Below are 20534 nucleotides of genomic sequence, written 5' to 3'. Positions count from 1 at the left end.
GACGATTCTCTCTGACCAATCAGTGATCTGCAGGATTTTGACGTCACATTTAGTATCGGCTCGGCTCGCTTGGAACCTCGACTGAGGTGGTACTAAAAAAATAATCAGGTACCAGTTACTATCCACAGTGGAAAACCCCCAAAAAGCGAGCAGAGTCGAGTTGAGTCGAGTTGTACCGTGCAGTGGAAAAGCCCCATTAGTTAAGCCAACTCTGACCATATATTTGTAGATAATAAGAAATTAGGAAACAGTCCTTCAGAATGAATCATAATAACAATTTATTTTACCAGGTAATAGTAATACATTCGAACAATCTAATTAAAATAATGAATCAAACTCAAAGCTATCAGTGAACCAATCATGATAATAGAATTAAAGTGGCATTCCATTCAAACATTTACCAAACATAAGAAATTCTAATTGTAATTACCTGGTAGAGATAAACTACACACAATGTTTTCTGTGTGGGATATCTGAATACAGACTCCCTGAGCTCCTCTGACATCCTTCCTTAAGTACCAAACAATTCTATTGTTATTTCAGATGTGTATGTTTGATGTTATCCAGGATTTGGTTTACAATTTAGGGAGTTGTAAGTAGACCATTGAAACTTGTGATTGAGTTGGATGTTTGATGTTAACAAGGAATGCATAAAGAATGCATTAATCTGCATAAAGTATCTGGTCTCTGTGAGAGATCTGGGAGGGGTCATGTAAAGTATTTTATTAAGTTCTTAAATCTTACTTGTGATTTCACTTTGATGAAAGAGAATGTTACGTTTTACCGAGACCTCTTGAATGATACCAAACATGTATGATCAGAAAACATTTTACATTACAGAACAGGATATGTCATAACTAAGTTTTTGGTGTCCTTAAAGTGACCTGAGGTGAGAGAGAGAAGGAGAGGGAGGAAGACCAGATTTAAATGAGATTTGGGGTGTGTGTGTGAGTTTTTCCTCAGGTGTGCTAGTTCGGTTTAGCTGTCCCTTTTGTGTGTGAGTTTTATGACTATGTTGTCTCACAAGTTCTTAACTTTCCAGGAAGTGATGCAGACAATTTTGTGCCAGTCTTACAACTGCTTCTATTAATCAGTGATGAAACATCAATTGCTCAGAATCAGATTTAAGAAAAAATACCCTTTGCAGTGTGAACAAAGAGTGGTAATTAAACTTGTGTGTGGTATTGTTCTTGTAGATTCTCCATTAGTTCATAAACAGAGAGAATATCTGAAGACTGTATCAGTGAAGCAAGGAGATACAGTCACTCTAAACAATGATGTTGGAACACATGGAGATGAGCTGATACTGTGGAGGTTTGGACCTGAAGGCTCTCTCATAGCTAAATGCGATAAAGAGGACAATAATATCTCACTATATGATAATGCTTATGGGAGTTTCAAAGGCAGAATTCAGCTGGATCAGACTGGGTCTCTCATCATCACAAACACCAGCGTCAAAGACTCTGGACATTATCAACTACATATCACCAACAACATAGAGACCAAACACAAGATATTCAGTGTTTCTGTCAGTGGTGAGTAGAACAACTTCTTGAGTAATTTAATGATCTTTAGATTAACAGTCTTAATAATTTTGCAGTTGAATTGGAAAATCAATCTTGCCATGATATCTTGGCATATAAGAGTTCATAGCACTATAAAAACATACTGAAAATTTCAGAACAGGAAACGTCTTGGTTAGTCCAAAAAAAGACTTTATTGAAACCAAGGTGCCAAAATGGCTTGTTCTCTACTTCCTCCTCACTAATACGTCATAGTGAGGTTTTACATCAGCACAGGCCAGCCTCTGCATAAACGGATCAATGCCTACTTTATCGTCGACTCTGCTTAGGCCCGCCCACCGGTCTTGCCGTTAGAGTAGAGCGCTGAGATTATTTTTGAAGCAACAGGAGGTGTCACGATGGCAACGAAGATGTCGTAAATGTGTTAGCACCATGTATTTACACTTTATTTCATGTGTCATGTGTTACACAAAAATATTTCACCGTTGGTAAATGCCCCAACTATGTAACAAGATACATACCGGATCTTGGTTTAAACAATAATAAAAGTAATACCTATTACACAAATAGACAAGTAAATTACAGTGATTACTTTCCACGCTGTCACAGACTGCAGTATCCGTGGTGTTTGTGGAGGGGTTAATTTTCTTCAAATTTGGGATCAGACTCTGGCTCAAACTTGTAGGGCTGAATTCCTCCGGATGTCATTTTTTTAACCATCCGAAGTTTTCAAAAAAAAAAACACATGTGCGTAATGGTGGGGGAGTTTACACTTATCCACATGCAAAGATGTTACCCAATCACAGCAGTGGGCGTTTACACTGAAGTCTTCAAGAACACATGCCCCAAAAAACGAAGTGTTTGAATCAGAGGCACAAAAACATTGATTTAATTCCATCCATCCATCCATCCATCCATCTTCAACCGCTTATCCGAAGTCGGGTCACGGGGGCAGCTGCTCCAGCAGAGGGCCCCAAACTTCCCTATCCCGAGCCACATTTACCAGCTCTGACTGGGGGACCCCGAGGCGTTCCCAGGCCAGTGTGGAGATGTAATCTCTCCACCTAATCCTGGGTCTTCCCCGAGGCCTCCTCCCAGCTGGACGTGCCTGAAACACCTCCCTAGTGAGGCGGCCAGGGGGCATCCTTACCAGATGCCCAAACCACCTCAACTGACTCCTTTCGACGCAAAGGAGCAGCGGCTCTACTCCGAGATCCTCACGAATGACTGAGCTCCTCACCCTATCTCTAAGGGAGAAGCCCGCCACCGTTCTGAGGAACCCCATTTCGGCCGCTTGTACTCGCGACCTAGTTCTTTCGGTCATGACCCAGCCTCCATGACCATAGGTGAGGGTAGGAACAAAAATTGACCGGTAGATCGAGAGCTTTGCCTTTCGGCTCAGCTCTCTTTTCGTGACAACGGTGCGATAGAGCGAGTGCAATACCGCCCCCGCTGCCCTGATTCTCTGGCCAACCTCCCGCTCCATTGTCCCCTCACTCGTGAACAAGACCCCGAGGTACTTGAACTCCTTCACTTGGGGCAATACCTCCTTCCCTACCTGGAGTACACACTCCATTGGTTTGATTTAATTGCTCGTTGAAATCTGTGTTAGTAAACTCAATACACAGCATTTTCAAGTGCCATTGTGTTTATTAAAGCACACATATGTTCATACAAAGGTAGCAACAACATTTGACTACAGATGATGATAGCATTAAAGCCGTCACTTCTCTGCTCTTACTCTCCTATTGTTTTCCATCTGCCCTTACAAATCCGAGTGCATAGAACTACTTGTTGAAAACCTAATAAAAGCTTCAGCCAGTTTGGCCTTCATGTCAAGGTCTCAGTAACAGATCTTCTTTCAGTTCCACTAATGACTGTCTTTCTTTATCATTACAGCTTTAGGTCTGTCTTCAGGTGATATAGCAGGAATTTGTGTTGGTGTTCTGCTGCTCATGGCTGCTGCTGCTGCTGCTGCTGCTGGTGTGATTTACAGGTTCTGTAACCTAAAGGGTAAGTATTACTGTAACAAGGTTAAGTTGGGCAAGGAGGAGGTGGGAACTAGTGTTGTTTTTTTTTTTGCATAATCAGTTTAGCATATCTTTACATTATTGTGTGTAACTCTTTAATATATAAAGAAACACAAACCACTAAGTACACATTATTTCAATATAAATGTACAGCTTATTAAGAAACACTTTATCATTAACTAGTATACTGGATAATGAAGCAGCAAAATTAACAGTAATTACAGTATAAGTCATCAGTGGAAAAGATGCTTTTTTTTTATCTGGACTTTAAAGGATTCAGATCTCTTTTTTGTTCAGTTTTGTTGCAAGATATTGTCACATTCCCTGTTGTCTTTTGTTTGTAACAAATAATAATATATTATAATAGTAATTTATCAATCGTGCACCTTAAACTTTGAAACCCTCACGCTTTTATTTTGACATTCTGAAGTCTCCAGGACATCCTGTATGTGTCTATTTGTAGGCTAGTTCACAGTAGTTTAATTCGCTTCTTATTCAAATTCTGGTAAAATTCACCTCCGGTGCCATTCGGATGATCCAAGATGGCGGCACGGTAGCATGCAGCGGCCACTCCATATCCAAAATGGTGCTATTTTTTGTCACTTAGCCCGACTTTTACAGCACATGGACATCAGAGAAACCGATGTTCGTGTCTACCATCGACAGACACTGCTAAAATCTAAGATTCGTGCAACAACCAAGCTGCATGATGATCTGCAGGAGAAGCTACGCAAACTCAGCTTGCTGCGGAGACAAGGCCTCGTAAGTGGTGTGCGAGAAAGCGAAAGCGCAGCAAGAGGGCGGGGGTCCATGCTAGGCTAAAAACAAACCCTAGTCGGCGGGCTCTCCTGTCTTTCCTGCTTTCAAATGTTTGCTCCCTAGACAATAAATTGGACTACATTCGACTCCAGCAGACTATGCAGCGTGAGTTTAGAGACTGCTGCATCTTTGTTTTCATGGAGACGTGGCTCAGCGACAGAGCCCCACCCCCACCTCGGCTACTCAGACCACATCTCTGTTATGCTAATTCCAGCATACAGACCGCTCGTCAGATGCACAAATCCGCTCCAGAAGCAGGTGAATACCAGGCCAGCATGAGCCATCTCTGCTCTTCAGGACTGTTTTGAGTGTACTGACTGGCACATGTTCAGGGAGGCTGCAACATATGGCGACTCTACCAACTTGGAGGAATACACAGCATCAGTGACCATCTACATCAGCAAGTGCATTGATGATGTCACCTTCTCCAAGACCATCACCACATGCTCCAACCAGAAGCCGTGGATGACTGCGGAGGTGTGTGCGCTACTGAGGACCCAAGACTCTGCCTTCAGAGCAGGCAACAAGGCTGCCCTAAGATCAGCAAGGGACAAACTGTCCCGGGCCATCAGAGAGGCAAAGCGCGCACACGCCCAGAGAATCCACAGTCACTTCCAGGACAGAGGCGAGACGCGGTGCATGTGGTAGGGCATCCAGGCCATCACCAACTATGGGACAACATCAGTTGCCTGTGACTAAAATGCCTCCCTTCCAGATGCGCTGAATGACTTCCATGCTCGATTTGAGGCGCAGAATGAGAGTCAGCACATGGAAAGCTGCTGGACCAGACAGCATTCCTGGCAGGGTGCTCAGAGGATGTGCAGACCAGCTGCCAGATGTTCTTACCGACATCTAGAACATCTCTCTAAGCAGCTCCGTCGTTCCAACGTGCCTCAAGGCCACCACCATCGTCACCATGCCAAAGAGGTCTTCAGTGTTCTGCCTCAACGACTACCGTCCCGTCGCACTCACACCCATCATCATGAAATGCTTCGAGAAGCTCGTCATGAGGCACATTAAGGCCCAGCTGCCCCCCTCACTAGACCCACTGCAGTTTGCATATCGTCCCAACCGTTAAACAGATGACGCCATTGCCACCACCCTCTATCTGGCCCTCACCCACCTAGATAAAAAGGACTCATACGTTTGAATGCTGTTCATAGACTTCAGCTCAGCATTCAACTCAATCATTCCTCAGCACCTGATTGGAAAGTTGAACCTGCTGGGCCTGGACACCTTCCTCTGCAACTGGATCCTGGACTTCCTGACTGGAAGACCTCAGTCAGTCCAGATCAGGAACAGCATTTCCACCACCACCACACTGAGCACGGGGGCCCCCCAGGGCTGATCACTCTGCTGACTCACGACTGTGCAGCAATACACAGCTCAAACCACATCATTAAGTTATCCGATGACATGACCGTGGTGGGTCTCAACAGCAAGAACGACGAGTCAGCATACTAGAGAGGAGGTGCAGCAGCTAACGGACTGGTGTAGAGCCAACAACCTGTCTCTGAATACTCGACAAAACAAAAGAGATGGTTGTTGACTTTAGGAGAGCACAGAGTGACCGCTCTCCGCTGAACATCGACGGTTCCTCTGTGGAGATCATCAAGAGCACCAAATTCCTTGGTGTTCACTTGGCGGAGAACCTCACCTGGTCCATCAACACCAGCCCTATTGCCAAGAAAGCCCAGCAGCATCTCTACTTTCTTCGAAGGCTGAGAAAAGCACATCTCCCACCCCCCATCCTCACTACATTCTATAGAGGGACTATTGAGAGCATCCTGAGCAGCTGCATCACTGCCTGGATTGGGACTTGCACCACAAAGCCCTGCAGAAGATAGTGAGGACAGCTGAGAAGATCATCGGGGTCTCTCTTCCCTCCATCAAAGACATTTACAAAAAACACTGCATCTGCAAAGCAACCAGCATTGTGGATGACCCCATACACCCCTCACACCTTCCTGACATCTGGAAAGTGGTACCGAGGCATTCTGTGCCTCAAGGCCAGACTGTGTAACAGCTTCTTCCCCCAAGCCATCAGACTCCTCAATACTCAGAGACTGGTCTGACACACACACACGTGTCCTGAGTTGCACTTTAATTACTGTCACTTTATAACTGTCTGCTACCTCAATAACTGCTATGTGCATAGAACACTATCTCATAGTATGTTATGTTTACATTTGGTATTTTTAGAAACTGTGGTCTTTTTGCACTACTGTGTACTGGTCGGCGCTGCACTGTCTCTCACTGTGCCTATTGTCCTGTTAATTTTTAGTCATTTATTGTACTGTACCATACTTTTTGCACACGTTTGCATGTGCAGTTTATATAGGTATGTCATTTAGTCTGTGTAGTCTCATGTGGTTCTGGGTTTGTCTTATGTTTTTTTATGTAGCACCATGGTCCTGGAGGAACGTTATCTTGTTTCAGCTGTGTACTGTACTAACTGTATATGGTTGAACGACAATAAAAACCACTTGACTTGACTTGACTAAATGCATATTATAAGTGAATCGAACTTCACTTACATCTGAGACGTTGTTTGTGAGTAGTGCTCAAACATTGCACACCGCAAATAGCCGCGATATGTGTGCAATAAGAGCAGTGGCATTCACTGACGCACTGGAGCTGCTTGTGCATTTGATATATTTACTTATTAAACACAACCTTTTGTGATTCGCTGATCTTCAAGTGGCTTTGAATAAAATGCACGAGTCATATGAACTGCTTTAATTGTGTTTTAATGGTTCTTTTGTGTCATTTTTGGAGCTTGACAGTCATGAACATGACTAACACACAGTATCGGATTTAGATCGGGCTTGTCAGACCGATACCCAATCCGTCTAAAAGCTTCGGTATCGGAGCCGATACCAATCCAGGTTTCGGATCGGTGCATACCTAATTACTGTACTGTACAGTACTCAGAATAAACTTTAGTTTACAGGCAGAGTGATACAGTTAACAGTAAAGCGTTCCAGTGCTGATGGTCTAAACTATCAGCACTCTTGGAATGCATCTCATTCAATCAGATTTGAAGACCGGAACTAACTGTTGTATAAAATATTGTAATACACTGATTCAATTGCAGCATGAATAGATAACAGCATATATGCCTCGGATTGTTTGCGATTAACTCTTTTAGGGATTTAAAATCCTATGGATGACAGCTAAGCTGTTGTGGGTTCAGGAGCAACTTTTAGCCTTAAATTGCTCCATGAATTACTCTTTGAGCGCTCATAATATTTAAGATTTGCTCCTACATTTGTGTGCAAGTAGCTCCTAAATGTACATGTGAGTAGCTACTTTTAGGCTTGTGATTTTTTGTGAATATGGACCCTGGTGTTCTGATCTGTTTAAATAAACCGAATGCTCAATATTCAGTGCTGTGAACACATTCACCTTTTCTAATGTCAACATATGTCTCCTATATTTCTCTCTTTTATGTGGTGCTGTTACATGAAGTGAAGAGAGTGATAAAGATGAAGGGAGATCCTGTTCTTCTAAGCACTGATGATACTCGTATAAAGAGAGAAGATGTGAATGTGTATTTTGGAAACACTCTCATAGCGAAAATCAGAAGAGGGACGATCACACCTGTCGATGATGAATACAATAACAGACTGCAGCTGGACCAGACTGCTGGATCTCTGACCATCACAAACACCACAGACACAGACTCTGGAGATTATAAACTGAACATCATCATCCACAGCAAAGAGATCACATACAAGAGAATAAATGTTACTGTCTATGGTGAGTAGATCAACTCGTTTAATGTAATAATGATCAAACATGCTCTGAAATTAGATCAGAACCAACTGTTTGTGTTCCAGCTTTATATCCTGAAGATGTAAGTATCGCAATTTATGTTTCGTGAATGTTTGCAAATCGCCTTTCCGAATGTGCTTGTTAGCTGATTCCACGGCTAATGCGGCTAAAGTTAGCATCGTCTCTGATTGTATTCACGGAGACCAGATATACATATATATATATTCATACATATATGGCTGATTTATTTACACTGTCAGTAATATTGGTTCTGATTTGTTGCTGTATTGTCCGAAGCACGAGCTGTAAAGGCACAGCCCTCTTCCAGAAAGGGGGCGGGGAGCAGCAGCTCATTTGCATTTAAAGAGACACACACGAAAACAGCGTGTTTTTGATTCCACCCAAAAAGAGGCGTTTACAACATGGTATAATAAATGATCCGTGGGGTATTTTGAGCTGAAACTTCACAGACACATTCTGGGGACACCTGAGACTTATATTACATCTTGTAAAAAGGGGCATAAAATAATATATATATATATATATATATATACACTGGCAGCCAAAAGATTGGAATAAAGAGAAGACTCAAGACTCAAAGAAAAAGCCACTTTTGAAACAGAAAATCATAAAGAAAGTGTTGGAGTGGGCAAAGAAACACAGACATTGGACAACAGATAATTGGAAAAGAGTGTTATGGATCTGAACCCCATTGAGCTTTTGTGGGATCAGCTAGACTGTAAGGTGTGTGAGAAGTGCCCGACAAGACAGTCACATCTATGACAAATGCTACAGGAAGTGTGGAGTGAAAGGTCATGTGCTACAGGAAGTGTGGAGTGAAAGGTCATGTGCTACAGGAAGTGTGGAGTGAAAGGTCATGTGCTACAGGAAGTGTGGAGTGAAAGGTCATGTGCTACAGGAAGTGTGGGGTGAAAGGTCATGTGCTACAGGAAGTGTGGAGTGAAAGGTCATGTGCTACAGGATGTTTGGGGTGAAAGGTCATGTGCTACAGGAAGTGTGGGGTGAAAGGTCATGTGCTACAGGAAGTGTGGGGTGAAAGGTCATGTGCTACAGGAAGTGTGGAGTGAAAGGTCATGTGCTACAGGAAGTGTGGAGTGAAAGGTCATGTGCTACAGGAAGTGTGGGGTGAAAGGTCATGTGCTACAGGAAGTGTGGTGTGAAAGGTCATGTGCTACAGGAAGTGTGGGGTGAAAGGTCATGTGCTACAGGAAGTGTGGTGTGAAAGGTCATGTGCTACAGGAAGTGTGGGGTGAAAGGTCATGTGCTACAGGAAGTGTGGGGTGAAAGGTCATGTGCTACAGGAAGTGTGGAGTGAAAGGTCATGTGCTACAGGAAGTGTGGAGGAAGGTCATGTGCTACAGGAAGTGTGGGGTGAAAGGTCATGTGCTACAGGAAGTGTGGGGTGAAAGGTCATGTGCTACAGGAAGTGTGGAGTGAAAGGTCATGTGCTACAGGAAGTGTGGTGTGAAAGGTCACCTGAGTAAGGATCTGCAAAGCTGTCATTGCTGCACGTGGAGGATTTTTTTCATGAGTTTTGATGTACTAATTCAAATTGTAATAGTAATTTTTCACATTATTAATGTTCTGACTATACATTGTGATCAGTTGAACGCCACTTTGGTGAATAAAAGTACCAATTTATTTCCATAAGAGCAAAATCTGTATATTATTCTAAACTTTTGGCCGCCAGTGTATATATATTTATATATATAATTTTTTTATTAAAGCTGTATGTATCGATTTGATTAAACACCATTTGATCATAATATTTCATTAAAACAATTAATATGGAATCCAGAACATTTCAAACATAATTTGTATTTGTGAGACTTTATGCATTTCTTTTAATCAAGTCATTTTCTGTGTCATTTCATAAGAAACCTGAGGCTTTAATTTATTTTGATTTTGTTTGTTCTCCAGGTGATAAAGTGATCAGAAAGCAGATGGTGGAGGGAGTTTCTTTGACTCTAAACACTATTGAAATACAGAACGATGCTGTAATAGTGAAATTTGAAAACACCGTCATAGCTAAAAAAAATCTAAAAGATACAGATATCTCATGTGAAGATGTTCTTGGTGGGATGTTCAAAGACAGATTGCATGTGAACCTAAAGACTGGATCTTTTACCATCACAAACAGCAGAATTACAGACTCTGGAGTGTTTGACATAATTATCAACAGCGCTAGAGTAAATATACAGAAGAGATTCAAGGTCACTGTCTATGGTAAGTAGTTCAAGTTTTTCAATGTACTAACTATATTTAAACGAGCTTTCTGTCAACAGTTTAATGCCCTGAAGTTACCTCTGAATTTTAAATGGATACATTCAGTGCTGGGTAGTAACGGATTACATGTAATCTGAATGGGGTAATCAAATTACAAAAAAATCAAGTACTTGATTAGATTGATTAAGTACTGAGGTTAGAGTAAATTATATACTAAAATGCTTGTAATCAGATTACATTTGTATGGATTACATGATTACATAATATTCAGAAAACGGCAGTAAATTGTTGATAATGTATTGATTCCCCAAGTATACGTCAAAATGGCAAAATACACATCATTTCATATTCACAATCAAATCCACAGATAAATGCCAAACCGATCACATTAGCACTGCACTCCACATGCCGAAGTGTCCTTGGGCAAGACACTGACCCCCGAAGTGTCCTTGGGCAAGACACTGACCCCCGAAGTGTCCTTGGGCAAGACACTGACCCCCGAAGTGTCCTTGGGCAAGACTCCAAGTTGCTCCCAATGCTCCCAATCAGTACCAGATTACAATTCTGATGTAATCCATCCAGCACAGGATTCATTCTGTTAACAATCTGAAAACTGGAGAAAACACATTATATTCATGAATCAGACAGATAAGGGTTAGAATTAGGTGACATAATGTTTGCCCAGTAGTCATAGTAGATCACCGCTTACGTCCGGTCAGAGTTAGTGATGGCGGGAGACTGTTTGATGAAATACAGAGGGATGATACAGCTGGAGAGATACCTCTGATGATTTGTTTACACTTAAATGTTCCTTAAATATTCCTGTTCGGTTTTCAGTGCAATGAACACATTCACCTGTTCTAATGTCAACATTTGTCCCCTATATTTCTCTCTTCTGTCTGGTGTTGATACAGATAAAGCGGTGTCAGTAATGAAGGGAGAATCTGTCACTCTAAGCACCGCTGATCGTCATATACAGAGAGATGATCTGAACGTGTATTTTGAAGACACTCTCATAGCTGAAATCAGAAGTGGGGAGATCACACGTGTTGATGAGAGATTCAGAGGAGGCAGACTGCAGATGGGTCAGACTGCTGGATGTCTCACCATCACAAACACTAAAATCACAGACTCTGGATTTTATACACTGAAGATCATCAGCAGCACCAGTGGAGAGTTCACATACAAGAGATTATTTGTTACTGTCAATGGTGAGTAGATCAACGCTTTGAATGTAATAAATATCATATTTAGATCAGAGCTCTTTGAACAGTTTTTTTATGTTCTGTAATTTAAAGTGTTTTCATACTTTATGATGAACAAACCTTTAAACCGATGCAAGACCATCTCTTGAGGTGGTCCGAGTTACCATCCCATAATTTACTCACCCTCAAGCCATCCTAGGTGTATATGACTTTCTTCTTTCAGCCAAACACAGTCGGAGTTATATTAAAAAATATCCTGGCTCTTCCAAGCTTTATAATGGGAGTGAATGGTACCTTAGATTTTGAAGTCCAAAGCAGAGCATCCATCCATCAAAAAAGTAATCCATACGGCTCCAGGGGGTAAATAAAGGCCTTCTGAAGCGAAGCATTTGTGTAAGAAAATATCCTAAAAATATAACTTTATAAACTATAATTCACAAGAGAGTTGACTTCCGGCGTATGACGTAGGCGTAGCGTAAGCTGCGGTGAGAAGTGACGAATGCGGAACAAATGCTTGATGTCAATCTTATATAGAGCACTTTTAAAATCATTATTAGTGATGTCCAATCATATTTCCTTACATGTTGATTGTGTGCTTGTTAATTTTATTCATGGAGACCAAACCTTAATAAATATCATACAGAATGGTGGTGGCGTAGTGGGCTAAAGCACATAACTGTTAATCAGGAGGTCGCTGGTTCGATCCCCACAGCCACCACCATTGTGTCCTTGAGCAAGGCACTTAACTCCAGGTTGCTCCGGGGGGGATTGTCCCTGTAATAAGTGCACTGTAAGTCCCTTTGGATAAAAGCGTCTGCCAATTGCATACATGTAAATGCTTTAACATCTTGTGTCACATGCAATAAATGCTGCTTGCAGCTATATTTATTATTATTATTATTATTATTATTAGACATGTATTGCTACAAAATTCCTGTGTGCTGTTTATTATGCAACAAAGTAACATTACAGCCATACAAATTGAGGAATCCATAAAAATTTAGCATGATCTGAATAGCAATGTGAGCATTGTAGAAATGAAATGTAGACTGTATGTTACATGAGATTCAACAATCTCAGTTTAATATTTACTGATGTTACTGACTGTTGTATGTCTTTATGTCTGAGTAACTGTGACTGTTTGTTCTCCAGGTGATGAAGTGATCAGAAAGCAGGTGCAGGAGGGATATTCTGTTATTCTGTACGTGTTTACTGCAATACAGGAAGATGCTCTAATAGTGTGGAGATTTGACAACAGTGTCATAGCTAACAAAAAACAAAATGATGGAAGTATCTCATATGAAGATGCTCTTGGTGGAAAATTCAGAGACAGATTGCATGTGAACCTAAAGACTGGATCTCTCACCATCCAAAAGAGCAGAATTACAGACTCTGGAGAATATGATGTAAAGATCATCAACAGCAAAGCAAATATACACATGAGATTCAATATTGCTGTCTGTGGTGAGTAGCTCTGGGGTTACCTCATATAAGCACTAAATTAAACTGAATTTTAAGTTAAGAACTATTCTTGTAATCAGGGGTGTTGGAATGATCTGAAAACTGGGGGAGACGCATCATAAACCTCATCTGCTTGACTCATAAATATTAATTAGGTGACATAAAATAATTAATAGAAAGAATTACATGACATGCAGATAAATGAAATTCATCACATATTAATCATGCATATAAATATTTTCCGCAAAGGCCCCCAAAATAACAATAATTAAATCTACAAGTAAATAATTATATTTTAATAATTATAAATATGTTTATGGATCTTGTGTGTTTTTGAGTTTGTGTAACCGTAGAATAACACGATGTTGTCTTTCTTTTAACCATCTGTGATTCTTTCTGTTTTTCTATGCAGATTCCACAGGAAGCAATAAGAAAGAATCAACAGTGATAAACGTGCCTCCGAAATGAGTTGGTTCATTGGTTGAATAATGAGGATGCTGATGGAGTGAATGAGAATCAGAGCACACAAGAGTTAAAAGAGACGCTCAGCAGCACTGGTTTGAATCGCTGTTACATCATTAACATTTGAATTCAACCTACAGTAACAAAAAATTTTTTTCTTTGCAATAGGTGGTGCATTGCATGACATAATTCTGCTACAAATTATCTTATGCATTAGCAGAGGTCTTAACAAATCGAATGATGAAAATTAAACTAGAATGCTGCATCTGCTTCTGTGGCAGGGTGGAGGGCTGGGCCGGCGGGACGTGATCCTACACACCCTCTATCGGACGACAGCCGCGCCTCTCCGGGCGGATCCGAGGCAGTTCTCCAGCCCCTGGCGGACGGAACACCCCGCCGCATTCTCGGGGAACAGAAGGGGTCTCCCCCGCACCTGGCAGCGGTTCTCTCACTCCAGGCGGTCGCCAGTGAGCCCCTCCCCACTCGCGGTCGGCGGTCTTAAACCCCGCTGCGTTTCAGCGGCCGGTAGGCGACTCCTGCGCCCCTGGCAGTGGCCCTGACCGCTCCAGGCGGTCGGCTAGGAGCCCCTTCTCCCCTCGCGGTTGGCCGCGGCTGCTCCGTTGGGGTGGACGGTAGTGGCGAGAACTCTACTACAGGGTATCCCTCCTCCTTCCCGGGCTTCATTACCAGTGTAAAGGTATTCAATGGAACGGAGGAGGCGAGAACCGGCTTGACGATATAAATAAAAGTTTTAATGATAAACTTAAAAGAAGACATAAACACACACATGACGGACATGTCCGCTAACAATCTCTCTCTCCCGCACGATACTCTGCAGTCGGCCTTTAAACCTCAAGAGGCTTGATTAGCCTAATACGGGACCGGGTGTGTAGGATCACGACCCGGCCCCGCCCTCCACCCTGCCACAGAAGCGCTTCAAATCCTGCATGAGAACGTTCAGAAATGATTGACAGGACGAAAGCGCATCATAGTCTTCTGATCACACGAATGAAGTATGTGTCCGCAGTATTTTCTGCATACTACACTGAATATGGTGTTACGTTATATTGTTTTATAATACACTGCATGTGCCACTATTTATACTACAGTATAGAAACCATCATATAAACCGTAATGGCTTGGTTTTAGCAGAAACTATAATGGTGGGTCTCCACTTGTAATGTGTTGGCTCTGGTATGTTATGTCTAGTGGAAAATATAACAATATATATATAATGGAAACCAATACAAACCATTACATTCTAAAGGCATATGACCCAAAACGCACTACACACCTGATGGGATTTGTAAGGGAAACCAATGCAACCATTATAGACCATTTCTTATTCTTTTGCAATCTTAACATTTCATTAAAGATATTTATTAATTTGTGCAATTATGCAATTGGTGTAATTGATTTGTATATAAATATATTTTAACATTTTTGTACTGAAGCAGTTATATTTGTGCTGACAAACTATAGGCAAGATGATAGTTTCGCATTTATAAGCATTATATTTTTGAATAAACTGACTTTGTTTATTTGCACAGATTTAAACTTGCTTAGTTACTGATGATGGGTGTTTGGTTATGTGTACATTTAGGGAAGTGGGACCCATTTTGAAAATCTGCTTAAGGCCCAAATAACGCTAGGGTCCTGTGGTAAGCTGAGAAACTGAAGTACAAAAAGTGTGAAGAAACATGTTTCTGTTTTAAAGTTGATGCAACACTTGATGCCTTCATTCATATCAATGATCAATTTGATGTATAATTTGTATTATTTTAGATTTTATACCTATACAGTAACGTTAATCACAGCATACATCATATTATCGGTTTGCCTTTCATATCTTTAACATTGTGTGATTGTATTCTGCAAGCTTTAAATATCTATTAAGAAACATTAGACATTATATATGAAGATCAGATTGTACCACAGCAGAACATCTCTTAGGGCTGGATATCGCCATCCACCTCACAATAAGATGTCTCATGTCATACATGTCACTATTCGATATATCATGAAACATTGCGATATAAGAGTGGTGGTGGCGTAGTGTGCTAAATTACATAGTTGTTAATCAGAAGGTTGCTGGTTCGATCTCCACAGCCACCACCATTGTGTCCTTGAGCAAGACACTTAACTCCAGGTTGCTCCGGGGGGATTGTCCTGGGGATTGATTGTATTCTGCATTCACAGAACAGAACAGAACAGTGTATTTTTGGGTCTACAAATGCTCAAAACTTCACTTTAACACTTTCCTCATGTGTAGAAGAATCTAGAAATTCTGTATAGAACTGTGTTCTGCATTCTGACCACAAAACAGGTCATAAAGAATAATAAAGGTATTCCAACACTACTGATCCTGAAGCATCTCTCGGCCACCTCCAATGGTGCGGTCTTTTGGGCAGATCTCCGTAGGTAAAGGAGTTCTCACTCTGTGTGAACACTTGAACAAAATCTTAAATGACCATTTAAAACAGTAAAACTATAAAGCAGAGGTTTTCAATTGGTGAGGCGCAGCGCGAGGGGAAAAAAACATAATGTTTCACGTCTGTACACACCTGTTTTGCTAGCTTGCGTGTTAAAGTGCACGTTATTGCATAATCGTGTTGCAAAATGGATCGCTTTGTAGTGTCTACAATACAAAAGTCTGCAGGAGATGAGGCAGATTCTGGGCCAAGCTAAAAAACTGAGGAAGTATGATCACGAATATTTAAAGTTGGGATTTTCGTGTACCGATCCCGATGATGCGCCACTGCCACAGTGTGTTATTTGCAAAGAGGTACTAACAAATTATAGTATGAGACCCTGTAAGCTCCGGAGTCACATTGAGGCCAAACTCTAGTCTGGTGGCCAAGCCACTGCAATTTTTTGACAGAAAGCTGAAAGAAATGCCAACACAAAAGGGAGTAATTAAAAATTTTTGCTCTGTTAATACTAAGGTGACTGAAGCATCATATCGCATTGCTTTACGTATTGGACTGAGTTTTCCCACCTCTCTCGAAAGGCTATGAAAGTCCTCATCCCCTTCACCTCCACTTACTTATGTGAGTGCGGGTTTTCCGATTTGACCCTGCTTAAAAGCAAATAACGATTAAGGCTGCAGGTGGAGGACGATTTACATCTATTCCTTTTTTACCGTGCAGCCCCGCATCGATCACCTGTGCGCATCAATAAGTCAGACTCATTGTTCCCACTGATGTAGGGCCGATGAAAATGACGAGGCAAAATCGGCAATCAGATTTTATTTTGTATTGTTTTTGCTTAACGTAGGCCGATATGAAAGTGATTTATATGCATTTGATACTGTGACAAAACAGTGCTCTCCATATTGCCGATGATGTCTGATATTGATGTTTTCAGAGTTGAATTGGCTTAAGCAGCCTAAAATCTCCAAAATAGCTCAGATTCAATTGAGATAAGGTTAGTAGCCTGTGGGTGTTAATGAACAGCTAATGAATTGAATTCACCCAATTTGAAAACCCCAGCTCTAAAGAACTTAATGCCATTATGATACAGGGAACAAGGTTGTGTAACAAAAGAAGATATGATATAGACACATAATGTATGAGTGGTACATTAGGCCTCAAGTGCATTCCCAAATTCTTAATAAGGTTGCTTCATTCAATCATCCAAGTCTGATGTAATATATGGAAGTGAAATTTAGATATACTTGGTCTGGATATTAAAGGAAGCATAGCAAAAGTTCTTAATGTCCGATGTGTTGCACATTAGCACTTTTGGAATCTAGACCATTATTTTTTTTTACATGGTTTGGAGCAGTGGGGATTTCTTTAAGACTGCAAGGGAAGCTCAGCTTCCCCTATAATGTCAAAAAAATAATGTCAAATATGTACTATTGTGTAAACAATTTATTGACTAAAAATGCGTTAGAACACGTTCATCTCGAAGACGAGTTCGTTCAGAATCAGCTACATTACATATAGCAGGTCGGCTGACTCGATTTACTTCTCATACACTCCCGTAAGCGCCAGTGCATTTCCCTGTTGAAGCCGAGCGTCCATTGACTTCAATGGGGCTGCTCTGAACAGTTTTTTCAGTGCTCCGAAAATAGACGGTCATTGGATAAATGCTGCGATTATGTCTCGCCCACGGACGCTCAGCGTCTCTGGGGGTGAATGAGGAGTGGGCTGGCCCGGACTCTGGGCTTCCGCGTGATGATTGGAGGATCTGTCGAAAGACTGCATCTCCTTTTGATTGACAGCTGAATCTGTACTATAAGAAGTCACTGAAGCTATTTCGCAGCTCAGTCCCATCGCGGATTTCTCAAGTGTAGTCGAAAGACAAACTGCTGCAACCTATTTCTTCATATTTGTTTGGCGAAATTGCTAGTCAATTTGCATAATACATTTCACACAATTATACACCACATTCCTTGTTTCAGTATTACCAAGTTTAATATATTTTATTTTAGAGCGTTCGTTCGTTCGTTCGTTCGTTCGTTCGTTCGTTCGTTCATTCATTCATACAGTAGGCTAGGCTAGCGTCGTACGGGTGAAACTGCGCACGATGGCAGACGGTGCTAATATTGTCGACCTGATTTTGGAGAAGCCATTTGAAAGTCTTCCTTACGAGAAAAAAATTAGAATTAAACAGCAGGGCAGATCAACACCTAAGATTGATTTAGTGCAAAAAATAGGGAAAAATAACTTTGACAGGGCATATAAAAGACATGAAAAGAGCAATGAACATGTGAGTGCATGTGCAAGATTAAGTTGCATGGGCAGGATCAGGGTTGAGCATGCAATCAATGAAGGTGCTCGCATTCAAGTGACTAAACATAATGAAACAGTCAAACAAAACAGGGCCTTCCTAAACCGCCTTATTGATGTAACATCCTTGCTTGGCCGACAGGAGTTGTCATTTAGGGGACATGATGAGAGTAGTGAATCATCCAACAAGGGAAATTACAGGGAGTTCACAGAAACATTATCTAAATATGACTCTGTACTGTCCACACAATTAGAGTCCTCAACTGTGTTTTCTGGTATGTCCCATACTATTCAAAATGACTTGATCTCTGCTCTTGCAGCCACCATTTCTGATCAGATCAGAGATGAAATTCAGGATGCTCCCTTTTTGGATGGCAGGTGGATGAAACAACTGATATATCCTGCCGTGCCCAACTCTCTGTCATTGTTCGCTATGTGGATAGTGCAGGTAAAATTCAGGAGCGCTTTATTGGATTTTTTGATGTTTCTGGAGGGCTGAGATGCTCAGTCCGTTTTTGATGTTTTAAATGAGAACATGCAGGCCTACAATTTTAAGGATAAGCTTGTGGCACAGACCTATGATGGGGCTGCTGTCATGGCTTCAGCACTCAATGGTCTGCAGGCCAAAGTGAAAGCAATAGCCCCAAGTGCAATGTTTGTGCATTGCTATGCACACAGACTGAATCTGGTGCTGTCACAGGGGGCTAAATGCTTGCCTGAGTGCAGAATTTTTTTTGCATCACTCTCTGGGTTTGGCACATTTTTTTCAAAATCCACAAAGAGGATGTCTTTTCTGGAGTCTGCAGGCTGTTCAAGGTTGCCCAGAAATGCTCTTACTCGATGGAATTTCACATCACGGATAGTGAGCACTGTGGCAAACAATTATGATGGCCTCCTGCAGACATTTGAAAACATCATTGCAGACACGACAATTGATGGTGATACACTGGATTGTGCCAAAGGCTTTCTGAGGAAACTGGAGAATTTTGAGTTTGTGTTCATGTTGTACACATATGAACAAATCTTCACTGAGACTGATGTGGTCTTTGATGTTGTCCAGCAGAGGGCGATGGATGTTTTTTACTGCAAGAAAAGAATTGAATCTCTTCTTGCATTTGTCAAAGAGAAAAGGTCAGAGGGGGCTTTCCAAGCTGTTTATGCCAAAACAGCAGATCTCACATCAGACCCACGAGATGAGCCCATGAGAAAGCGCCGTCTGACTCAATTGCAGGATCCCCAAGAGCACTACAGAAATCTCTACATGGCCATCCTTGATAACATCTTGGAGCAGATTCCTCAACGTTTTTCAAATTTGGAAAGTATGCTCTTCTTAGAATTAGTCAATCCAGGGAAATTTGATGACATGAGACAAGAATTTCCAGAGGAGGCCTTCCAAAGTGTCCTGAAAAGTTATGGCCATCACTTTGATTCAGGGAGACTGAGGTCTGAACTTCAAGTCCTGTATTCAGATCAGGACTTTCAGGGCAACAGGGGAAAGCTGTGTGATTACTTGGTGTTCCTCAAAGACATGGAGTTGGACAGTGCAATGCCTCAGCTTTACAAACTGTTCTCATTAGTGGCAACAATTGGAGCTACATCTGCAGGTGTAGAAAGGAGCTTCTCCTGTTTAAAGCGTCTCAAGTCCTACACCCGTAACACAATGGGCCAAGGTCGTTTAAGCAGCCTAGCTCTGCTGGCCATTGAGAAGACACTGGTCAAGTCACTGGAAAAGACGCCTAGTTGGTACGACAGAGTCACAGTGCATTTTCTCGAAAAGGAACGTAGGGCAGAATTTACTTTTAAATAAGTTTATAATGTAGGCCGAAAATGAGCTTTCCCTCTTTGAAAGACCAGCAGCCGCCACTGGTTTGTAGTGATTAATCCTGGATAGTCTTGCAATCTATATCAGGTCAAGAAGATTTGAGGATATAGTGTTGAGAATGTGTGACTGTATGTTAATATCTGGGAGATAGGTGGAACCTGTTCTATAACAATCTGTGTCGCATATTTTTCTCACTACTTATGATGGTGTAGTGCCGTGAGATTTGAATGGTCTCTTTGAATTATCTCCACACCCATCTCCCGCATTTCACATTCTGTGTGTCAGCCAGTCCACTGTTCTGGCTCGATTAGAATCAGAATCAGCTTTCTATCGGGAAGACACACAGGCTTGAGTGAAGTTTAAGATGCCATTTATTTGATAAATGTAAAACAGAAAGTAATGTCTCTCTCTTTGGCGTAGGCCCCGTCCGGCGGTCCGAGGGAGTTGTACCC

The 20534-nt window shown here is 41.6% G+C and overlaps 1 protein-coding gene across 1 annotated transcript in view; it reads left to right on the top strand.

The window, feature by feature from the left end:
• LOC127661670 (uncharacterized) overlaps window positions 1–15866 on the top strand; it is a 50890-nt gene extending 35024 nt beyond the window's left edge. Inside the window, exons 3-9 of the mRNA XM_052152492.1 lie at window positions 1197–1535; window positions 3423–3536; window positions 7844–8134; window positions 10091–10396; window positions 11311–11607; window positions 12754–13065; window positions 13475–15866. Of these exons, the coding sequence (XP_052008452.1) occupies window positions 1197–1535; window positions 3423–3536; window positions 7844–8134; window positions 10091–10396; window positions 11311–11607; window positions 12754–13065; window positions 13475–13530 (1715 nt within the window). The 3' untranslated portion in view covers window positions 13531–15866. The remainder of the gene's footprint in view (window positions 1–1196; window positions 1536–3422; window positions 3537–7843; window positions 8135–10090; window positions 10397–11310; window positions 11608–12753; window positions 13066–13474) is intronic.
• The last annotated feature ends 4668 nt before the right edge of the window (window positions 15867–20534 follow it).

Source organism: Xyrauchen texanus, chromosome 2 (assembly GCF_025860055.1).
Source record: "Xyrauchen texanus isolate HMW12.3.18 chromosome 2, RBS_HiC_50CHRs, whole genome shotgun sequence".
Lineage (NCBI taxonomy): Eukaryota > Metazoa > Chordata > Actinopteri > Cypriniformes > Catostomidae > Xyrauchen > Xyrauchen texanus.
Note: the sequence above shows the minus strand (reverse complement) of the source record. Positions and strands in the feature narration are given on the sequence as shown.